The 10,753-nt window shown below is 38.9% G+C and overlaps 1 protein-coding gene across 1 annotated transcript; it reads left to right on the top strand.

Annotated features, from left to right (window-relative positions):
* The first annotated feature begins 1,011 nt into the window (after positions 1-1,011).
* Positions 1,012-4,505, top strand: LOC122071513 (probable ubiquitin-conjugating enzyme E2 37). Its single transcript, XM_042635879.1, has 6 exons — positions 1,012-1,227; positions 1,365-1,434; positions 1,538-1,643; positions 2,857-2,955; positions 3,069-3,203; positions 3,287-4,505. The coding sequence occupies exons 1-6, from the start codon at positions 1,092-1,094 to the stop codon at positions 4,424-4,426; spliced, it is 1,686 nt and encodes a 561-aa protein (XP_042491813.1). The 5' UTR covers positions 1,012-1,091; the 3' UTR covers positions 4,427-4,505.
* The last annotated feature ends 6,248 nt before the right edge of the window (positions 4,506-10,753 follow it).

Genomic DNA, 10,753 nt, shown 5'->3' with positions numbered 1-10,753 from the left:
TCCCACTATTCAAATTTAAAATGCACTGTGAGTGTCACTTTTTCCCAAAATATATATCTATATATATATATATATATACCAGCCTTAAAAAACTCCCATATGACATGTGATTGTCACTTTTTCCCAATGTATATATACACACACGTACCACCCTTATTTTACTAAATTTATAAGAGATTAGTCCATTTCGTTAGTGGGGTTCCGTTATGTGATGATGTTAGCCAATTAAACTTTGTTAAATGACCAAACTACCTTTGAGGAAGGGTAAAGTTTCCCCTTCGTTGCATAAACCCCCAAATCGATCCATTAGGACTCCAAAGCCTTTTCCAAAACATTCATTCTCCTCTTGACATGCTACGACCTGCAAGGTGAGCTCAAAATCCCTGAAGAACGATGCTCCGGTGATTTACAATCAAGCATCTAGAGACCTACGAAGCCCTGCTAGGTGAGCTCTAAACCTTCATATCTCTTTGTCGAGCTCTCTTTCTCAGTTCCTCTCTGTCGCTGAAACCTTTTGTGTGTATGAACGTCATGTGTGTATGATTCTGATCCATATGTGTGTGATCCTCATTTGATTTTTATTTCTAAGGTTGCTGATAGGTGTTGTAGGTATTAATTGGAAGAAGTTCCTCTTTGCTTCACTGTCTTCTTCGATGGGACGATGGTCCTAGAAGTTCTCAATGGAGAACGGTAAGTAGATGGGGTTTCAATACTAAGGGACGGGTTATATTGGATATATAAGAGGGTTAGCATCGTCTTTTCCTATTTTCCAAATTTTCAAGTTAACAAGAAGCATGTAATTTTTGTAAAAAATATCACTTTCATATGGTTAGGACTTAGGAGTGGTACATGTAATTTTCCCAAATACATTTCAATGGTAGAATGAAAATGCGAGGCATTTACGTCATTCTGTCTCCGGATTCTAGAAAGAAAAAAAAAAAAAGTGTGGTGATTCAAAATTTCCCGCTCCAGCGACACCGAAACCGCCACCGCCCAGTGAAACAAAAGGCATCGATTTTGCAGTAGAGAACTAGAGATCAAGCAGAGAAGGGTGAAGAAAGTGGAAGAAACACAACGTGGAGGATTTGGGAATGGCACAGGCAGCAAGGCTCAACTTGCGCATGCAAAAGGAGCTCAAGCTTCTTCTCACTGATCCTCCTCCCGGCGTCTCCCTTCCGATGCTAACCGCTGATTCCGATTCTTCCAACTTGTCAACCATTGATGCACGTACGTTTCCAATCTACATCTCTATTACATGGATAGATCCCTTTATCAGTTTCGATTTCCATTCTTTTACTTGATAGTTTTTGGGTTCAAGCTTCGAAACTCAAATTTCCCCCTTTTGTTCATTCGTTGCCTGACAGAGATCGATGGCCCCGAAGGAACCGTTTACGCGAAAGGGGTTTTCAACATCAAGATTCTAATACCTGACAGGTCCGTTGTCGATTTAACTTTGCCATTCATCGATTCTTTCTATCTCTCTATCTATTGGGATCTTCTCTGTTGCAGATGATCCTCACGGTTCGACTGGTTGCAGGTATCCGTTTCAACCTCCCGTTGTGACTTTTGCGACCCCCATATACCACCCCAATATAGACAACGGTGGAAGGATTTGCTTGGATATTCTCAATCTTCCTCCCAAGGTAGGCTCAGTGGAATAGTGCTAGTAGCTTTTCTGTGTGAGAAATTTGATGTTCCCAAATGCTAGGAATTTCAGATAAAAAAATCTTGGCTTATTAATTACTTACCTTTAATGCAATCTTGTTACCCAAATTCCAAAAGGAACTATTGTGATGCTATTGCCGTCCCTGGTGATTCCTTCTGATGATTTTTCGTTTACTGTCTTGGACTACATTTTTTTTTATTTTAATCTAATTTGAACATGAACAATTTCAACTCCTCTGTCTTTGATAAAATATTACCTCAGCATTGTTCATCGCGCATTTTATAAGGTTCTTATCTTTTGTCAACTGGAGATCTTTTCCTATATTGTCAACCTGCCTTTATTCGCCGTTCGGTCTGTGTATCCCCTTACTGCCACTCCAAGCCATCCCCTTATATTCTCCTCCCTGTTCATTGCCATAGGATGAGAAGTTCTTAGTGCTTGTGGACTATATCTTTGATTTGCTCTCTCTTCACCTGTTCCTCATGTAAGTTGATAAAAATATTGCTGTAATTTCTTGGAAAACTTTTTCTTATCTATTTTCTGAATATAATCAATGCCACTGTTAAACATAACAAATTCCATTGGTTTCTTTCTGAAATTCCATTTCCTGTAATACATACAAAATATGCTTGTTTCAAGTTTTCTGCATTAATTGTGGTGGTGTTCTTGCAAGTTCTTATTCTGACTATGTTTTTTTTTTAACTTCAGTTAACCATAATATTAAGGTTATGACAAAATATGATTACAGTTACCTTTTAGTGAGGGCCAACAGTTCTGTTACATAATACAAGAATGCCATTGACAAAAGTTTCCTGTATTTGTGGTGTGTTTTGCTTACATGACCTCAGTAACACTCTAATACCAAATGCTTACTAGATTTACTTCAGGGAAGAGAGTTGTAGATGGTGTCTCTCCTTGTTGAAGGCCCTAAGCTGACTGAAGAACCCTAGAATCATCATTTATTAAAAAAATGATAATTTTGTTATCTCAATTTTCAGCAGTGAATTGTGGTCAATAAATCACATATAATTTAGGATTGGAAGGATCTGATTCCATCTTTTATTTAAAGTACTAAAATGTGAATGGACCATGGTCTGGAGTTATTACACCAGGACTCTGGTGCATCTAATGGGAGCTTTTCTGTTGTCATTTGTATATCTATGACAAGGTTGAAGTTTCAATCTTTGCAGGGTGCATGGCAACCATCTCTGAACATTTCAACTGTGCTAACAAGTCTTGGGTTGCTACTGAGTGAGCCCAACCCTGATGATGGTCTAATGTGTGAAGCAGTAAGTGTATAGGATATATCTTTCTATGATAAGGGTTTAACTAAATGAGTTATAAAAAAACTATTACAGATTAAGAGGAACATTGATTTGGCATTGCTTGGATGAAAATGCAGAGCAGGGAGTACAAATATAACAGGCAAGCTTTTCACCAAAAGGCACGGACTATGACTGAGAAGTATGCTAAGGCTGGAGGTAGTATGAATTGTAGTGGCAGTGGAAGCATGTCATGTAACAAAGACCCAAACACAGTAAGAAGCAGTTGCATTTGGTTGGTTGGTTTGCTTCATGCAGGTTATGGTCTGTTTCATTCACTGTTTCTATCTTATAACAGATGCAAGCTGAAGAATCAGAGACACAGTCCAAACCAACGGTTAATGAGTGTAGCCTCAGTCAAAAGAAATTACAAGAGGTCAGCTTGAAGTTGTCCCTGGAATCTTCAGGCCTATCCCAGAGGACAGATGCTGATAAAAAGGAACCTCTGTTGGTGACTCAACAATTATCACTCACATACTCAAAGAGCCTTTCTAGTACCCCATCCACTCAGTCCAAGTCTTCGTTGATTATACAGGCTGGCGGCCGTGATGTTCAAAAACCCCATAAGGATCAGGATAATAGGATAAGAGCTAATGGAAATGACATTGTAATTTCAAGGAAACCACTTGGGATCAGTCGAAAGTTGTCTCTGGAATATTCGGGCCCATCCCAAAGAAGGGATGCTGATAAGAAGATTAGATTGCCAGAGGATCAGCAGTTATCACTCTCCAAGAACCATCGTAAAGCTTTATCCGAGACCTTGCAGACACCACAAGCTGGTAACCATGATGAACAACCTCATCAAGATCATAATTGGAGAGAAGAGGATAAAGGTACCTCTAAGATTCATAAGAAGCTGTGTCCAATCAATCACAGTACATCTCTGTATTCATTGGATCCAAACCAAAGGAGGGATGATGATAAGGAAAACGTGGAACCAATTCACAGATTATTAGTTTCTCACTTTCTACCTGAAGGGCTTCCACTAGATTCTTCCAAGCCATTGCCAATGTCGCAGCGTAATGGGGATCAGGATGAGAAGATGGGGAATGGCACCATAAATGTGACTCCAAAGAAAGTACACAATTTAGGAGCCAATCTGTCACTGGAATCGTTGGGTTCACTCAGGAGAAGGGGCGGTGACAAGGAGAAAGAAGTGATTACCCAGTTGCCTCCTTCACATTCCCAAAGCCATGGTGGAGTTTCACTCAAGTCAATGTCACATGCTTTAAACTCAAACGGACAACACCATCAAGATCATGAAGTGAAAATTATAAATAGCAGCATCAAACAACAGGAGGAAGAAGTTCCACCGATATGTGATACAGTGATAGTGCTGGACAGTGAAGACAGTGAGGAAGAGAACAGAGGATCGAAAAGGTCCAGATTGTCACTTGCTCGAAAGCTTTTATCTGTAAATTGTAAAGCTAAAGCCTGAACTTGAGCAATTCCCCCTTCCCCCCAAAACGAATTACTGGAAGCTTTCTGAGTATAACAAAGGTTTATTTTCATTTCTAGTTTGTGTGCTCTTGTTTATGTGCATGGTATTTAGCTGAAGTTGTCATGTTCTGAGTTCAACTCCTTTAATCTGACCACTCATATGTGGGTGTTCAGTGTTGTTCACTGCTTTTGATGAAAGTTGGATGGTTCTCATTCAACCCCGTTATGACCCAGTCCATGTGGTTGTAGGATGATGAATCAAATACAAAACCAAGGCATTAAGAATCAATCTATAATTTTTTTTTAGGTCTTTATCAATCTGTATCTTGATCATATACAGTATATAGTATACTCTGTATTTCTTTCAACTTGTCCATGTAAAGGTTTTTCAGGAGCAGAAGATGAGGAAGATAGAGAACGTTTCTAGGAATTTTTAGGGCTCCAACTGACTGATCATATGCGTATGTTTTTCCAACTTTACTATTCACTCTTTTATAGAGATAGAGTCCAAAGATCCGTTGAACAACGGATCTTTTCCGATCAGCGGAATCGCCCTACCATTACTCCTGAAATTACTCCTTCCGTAACGGAGTGACCGTTACTGTGGTTCCGTGATGAGGCCGGATGGCCATCTCACCAACATCTCCCACTTGGCCATTCTGGCCGAATTCATATTTTCCTTTCCCATTTCCAAGAATTACCTTAATGAAAATTCCATTTAGAGTTCTAATTTCCAAGAACATCTATCGCGACATTTCCATTTCCATTTCCATTCCCATATCCAGGAACAATAAAAAACATGGTCATGATGAGGAACATTTAGTTCCTATTCCAGACTTAGACTGTTCTAAGTCCCATTAAATTTACATGCTTAATATAAGCTTCCGCACGAACTCCCTTTGTGAGGGGATCGGCTACCATATCACTTGTAGGTATATAGGTTACTTTAATTTCACCTTTTTCTACTATATCTCGAATATAGTGGTATTGTATTTCTATATGTTTTCCCCTTGAGCTATTTGCACCACTGTGTATCAAGCTTATTGCTGCTTGATTATCACAGAATATTTCCTCTGGTCCATCTACAAGATCCAGCCCAAACTCATTTAAAAACCGTCTTATCCAGACTGCATGAGTACTTGCCATACTATAAGCAACATACTCAGCTTCTTGTGTGTGCCTAGCAACACACCCTTGTTTCTTGCTACCCCAAGAAACTGCTGCTCCTCCATATATGAGCACATGACCAGAGGTGGACTTACAATCATCTCTGTCACCTCCAAAGTCAGCATCGGAATATCCAATAACTTCAAGCTTTTTTGCTTGAAAACACAATTTCAAGTGTTTAGTTCCTTTAATATATTTCATAATCCTTTTCACAGCTTCCCAATGGGTAGAGCCAGGATTTCTTTGGTATCTACTTACCAAACTGACTGGATAGGCCAAATCCGGTCGTGTACACAACATTGCGTACATCAAACTACCTACTGCTTGAGCATAAGGTACATTCAACTTTTCCTGTCCTTCTTGAGGACATTGACTTTTTGATAAAGTCTTTCCCAATACTATTGGAGTTGAAGAGGGATTGCAATTCTGCATCCCGAATCTTTTCAACACAGAGTTCAAGTATTTTTCTTGACTCAAACACAATCTACGTTGTGTTCGATCTCTAATGATTTGAATTCCTAGAATATAGGATGCTTCCCCCATATCCTTCATTTCAAATCTGTTACTAAGTTCGTACTTGGTTCTGTGTAGCATATTTAAGTCATTTCCAGCCAACAGTATGTCATCAACATATAAGGAAAGAATAATAAAACTACTCCCACTCTTCAAAATATATACACAGTTGTCCAACTTGTTTGCCACGAATCCTAACTTAAGGACCGTTTTGTGGAATACTAGGTACCACTGACGTGAAGACTGTTTTAGTCCGTACAGAGACTTTTTAAGTCTACATACTTTATCTTCCTGTCCCACAACCTGAAAACCTTCAGGTTGTCGCATATATATAGTTTCTTCCAACTCGCCATTAAGAAAGGCAGTTTTCACATCCATCTGGAATAATTCTAAGTCTAAATATGCAACAAGTGCCAATATCAGTCTAATAGAGGCAAATTTTGCTACCGGTGAATATGTTTCCTGGTAGTCTATTCCTCCTTTTTGTGTATATCCTTTCGCTACTAACCGGGCCTTAAATTTATCAATAGATCCATCCACTTTATACTTTTTCTTAAGTACCCATTTGCAACCTATAGCATTTCTACCCTTTGGTAGGTCACAAAGTTCCCATACTTGATTCTTTGTGATAGAATCAATTTCCTCCTGCATGGCATTCCACCATTCATCTGATTCTCGCGATTTCATCGCTTCACTATAGGTTATGGGATCAACTACTTCTTCCATATATGTGTCAACTGTATGACAAGATGGCTCACAAAGATAAAGGTAGTAGTCATCTAAATAAGTTGGGGGTGCTCTAGTTCTTTTACTCCCACTTACCCTAGGTTCCGGTTCTTGTCTCTGATGATCATCTTGATCTTCAGGAACTTGGATTCCTTGATCAAAAATTCCTGGTTCCTCTTGAGGGTCAAAATCATAGTCATCGTCAATGACATGCAGGCGTTCTGCATCTTCCTGTTGCGGTTCCTCTTCTAGTTTCTCCAGAAATTCCGCATTACGACTCTCAATTACCCCTTTTTCAGGGTGATAGAACCTATATCCCTTTGATCCTTCAGGATATCCTATGAACTTGCATTTGATCGTTCTAGAATCTAACTTGTTCCTATATGACTCAGGTATTAGTACATGGGCTACTGATCCCCACTTTCTTAGATTTTCTAAGTTTGGTTTTCTACTTGTCCACATTTCATAGGGAGTAGTCTCAACAGATTTGGTAGGAATTCTGTTCAGGATATAATTTGCTGTGAGAATGGCCTCTCCCCAAAATTCCTTAGAGAGAGAAGAATGTGATAACATGCAACGCACCACATTAAGTAGTGTTCTATTTCGTCTTTCAGCCACACCGTTCTGTTGTGGTGTGAAAGACATTGTCTTTTGTTTAATGATTCCATGTTTCTCACAAAAATTTTCAAACTCTTTGGAGTTATACTCTCCACCACGATCGGTTCTTAGAACCTTAATATTTCTTTCCAACTGATTTTGTACTTCAGTTCTATAGCGTCTAAAACATTCAAATGCTTCAGATTTCCTACTAAGCAAGTAAATATATCCATACTTGGATAGATCATCTGTGAATGTGATAAAATAAGTTTTACCACTATGGGTACTCACATTGAGTGGCCCACAGATGTCAGAGTGTACCACTCCAAGAAGTTCATTTGCTCTCACTCCCACTAGAAAGGGTTTCGTAGTCATTTTACCAGAGAGACAATGTTCGCATGCATCATATTCTACTTTAGATAACTTAGGAACTAAACCCAATTTAATTATTTGTTGCATTTTCTTAATTCCAGGGTGTCCTAGTCTCATATGCCACATATACGAATCAACAAGATTTGCACAATCAATATAAACTAATGATCTAGGTGCATTTTCATTAATAATATTAGAGGTTACATTTTCAATAGTAGAAAGTAAGAACAAGTCCTGCTCAGGGACAAATCGTCCTGAAGCAAAAGATCGACCATGATTTCCAATGGTGACCTCAGAGCTAGTGAAGCGCACTTCAAGGCCCTTCTTAACAAGAGCTGGTACAGAAATCAAATTCCGACGCATGTCGGGGGCATAGATTACATCCTTCAGACGAAAATTAGCCTTCCCGAGGTCAAGCACATAGTCTGCAACACCTCGAACTTCACTATACGAGTTGTTGCCCATGAAGATCTTATGGTCACCAGGTGTAAGAGTCTTCATCTCTTGTTGTCCTCTTGTGGTCCTTGCAATATGACGTGTCGCACCTGAGTCGATCCACCACCCCTCATACTGTTGTCCAGATAAATTGCACTCAACTGTGCCAATAAATTCTTTCCGCTGAGTGTTTGGTGGTGGTGCATGTGGAGTATTTCCTTTGTTCTTTTTCTTAGGGCAGGAAGCCCTAAAGTGACCGAATTTTCCACATTCGTAACATGCTCCAGGTGGCACCTTTTGAAAATTCCTAGACTTCATTTTTCCTTTCCCTTTGAACTTATTCTGATTATTGTTGGGGCGGAGCTGGTTGGCATTGGGACGAAATCGGTGCTGATGTGCCAATGTTTCCACTTGGTCAATCTCTGGCGGAGTTGGGTTAGACTGGGTTATATGTAATTCACCCATGGACTTTGTCATCATGCATTGCTGATAGTATTGTAGTTGTTGGGGAAGTTTATCAATAGTGAGATTGTCCCCCAGGAATCTCAGTGCGGTTTGTGCCATTGCCCAAGAAGGGGGCAAACTGTTAATGATTGTGGATACTTGGTAGTTATTTGACACTTCTGATCCAGCATCAGCCAAGTCTTGAGCCAAAACCAACATTTTGTTGACATGATCCACAACATCCTCACCCTCAGTCATTCTACAACTATTATATTTGTGAGTCAGTAACTGAGTGTGGGTTTCAGTTTTTACATCATACTTGGCCCTTACAACTTCCATTACAGATTTGGTAGTTGTGTGTTTATTAAACACCTTCATCAGATGGTCTTCCATCTTCAAGAGGATCATGCTTCGGGCTCTTTTGTCATCTTCAGCCCATTTTTCCACAGCTTTAATCTCTGCGAGGGTAGCATCATCCCCAATCACAGGTCTTGGTTCCAGAACATGGTCCATCTTCTCATATATCAACACATGTGTGATTTTCATGTTCCAAGTTTCATAGTTCAACCCATTCAATCTCTCAAGGTTGTTGATTTCATGTGACAAGGGTCTTCCAGCCATGATGGTGTTCTGAAAAATGAATAATAAACAAGTTTAATTCTCTATTCTAATTATATGTTCTTATATATAGGTTTTCCCCCTTTTTTTTTTTATATTACTATTATTATTATTATTATTATTATTATTAATTATCTTAATACGAACTCAACATTTCTTCCCGTGTTAAATTCGGATTCTCTATGGCTTCAATAATTTGTTATGGTGTTAGTCGATTTGATTCAAATATGCAATTTGTTAAACATAAGAATTTTTGTTTTTAAATAATGATATAAATGAACAGATATTATATAATCAAATAAAATTCCAGAAAAAAAAAATGTTTGGTAAAGAAGAGGGTTCTATTATTATATTCAAATGTCGAATATTAATCCCAGCATATCAAACATAGTGCTGACAGTAAAAAAAAAATATATGTAAACAGCAATAGGACATACTTAATTAATCAATTTATAAATCTATTTTGTTAACATTACATGTATTAGAGACAATAAACATTTGTTTTAAAATAATAAATAGACTAATATTTTTTAAACCAATTCAATCAGCATGATATGACATTGGTTTTAAAATAATAAATAGAATAATATATATATATATTTTTTTTTTTTTTTATAAACCAATTCAGAATTCAGAGAGTATTATATTAAACAAATAATATCCTCACATATAACAATTCTAAAGCAATAAAGCACTGTGACTTATACGGCAGATGTGAGGATAAATTAAAAAAATATCTTGAGTTGCACTTACCTGTCGGCAGCAACCTGTCGGCAGTGACCGGTGCTGGTGAGGATGAACAAATAACTTGAGTTACGCTTACCTGTCGGCAGCAACCTGTCGGCAGTGACCGATGCTTACTGCTCTCACGGCTCTGATCAAGATGGGTGAGAAGAACAAACGTCAAGATCAGCCACCGGCGAGCAGCTCGATCCTCAGAAACTCAGAGTGTTGTAATCGCCGCTGCTTGCTTGGGACGAAAACCGTGCCGTCTGACCTCAGATGCAAGAAAAACAGTTCGACGAGGGTAACTGGTTTCCAATCGGCGCTGATCGCCCAAGCTTTAGCTATCGGCGGTGCTTTAGACCTCGACCGTAGCTCTGATACCAGTGTAAAGGTTTTTCAGGAGCAGAAGATGAGGAAGATAGAGAACGTTTCTAGGAATTTTTAGGGCTCCAACTGACTGATCATATGCGTATGTTTTTCCAACTTTACTATTCACTCTTTTATAGAGATAGAGTCCAAAGATCCATTGAACAACGGATCTTTTCCGATCAGCGGAATCGCCCTACCATTACTCCTGAAATTACTCCTTCCGTAACGGAGTGACCGTTACTGCGGTTCCGTGATGAGGCCGGATGGCCATCTCACCAACAGTCCATGACTCTTTACACATGCTAAAGGTCCATGCTATATAAGTTGAGCTTATTTTAATCAGTTCTGCATTTCCTTG

Source organism: Macadamia integrifolia, unplaced genomic scaffold, assembly GCF_013358625.1.
Source record: "Macadamia integrifolia cultivar HAES 741 unplaced genomic scaffold, SCU_Mint_v3 scaffold_245A, whole genome shotgun sequence".
Lineage (NCBI taxonomy): Eukaryota > Viridiplantae > Streptophyta > Magnoliopsida > Proteales > Proteaceae > Macadamia > Macadamia integrifolia.
Note: the sequence above shows the minus strand (reverse complement) of the source record. Positions and strands in the feature narration are given on the sequence as shown.

Coding starts and splice junctions, on each gene's coding strand:
- LOC122071513 (XM_042635879.1), top strand. CDS start 1,092: ATGGCACAGGCAGCAAGGCTCAACTTGCGCATGCAAAAGGAGCTCAAG. Junction 1,228..1,364: donor CTTGTCAACCATTGATGCAC/GTACGTTTCCAA, acceptor GTTGCCTGACAG/AGATCGATGGCCCCGAAGGA. Junction 2,956..3,068: donor ATGGTCTAATGTGTGAAGCA/GTAAGTGTATAG, acceptor ATGAAAATGCAG/AGCAGGGAGTACAAATATAA.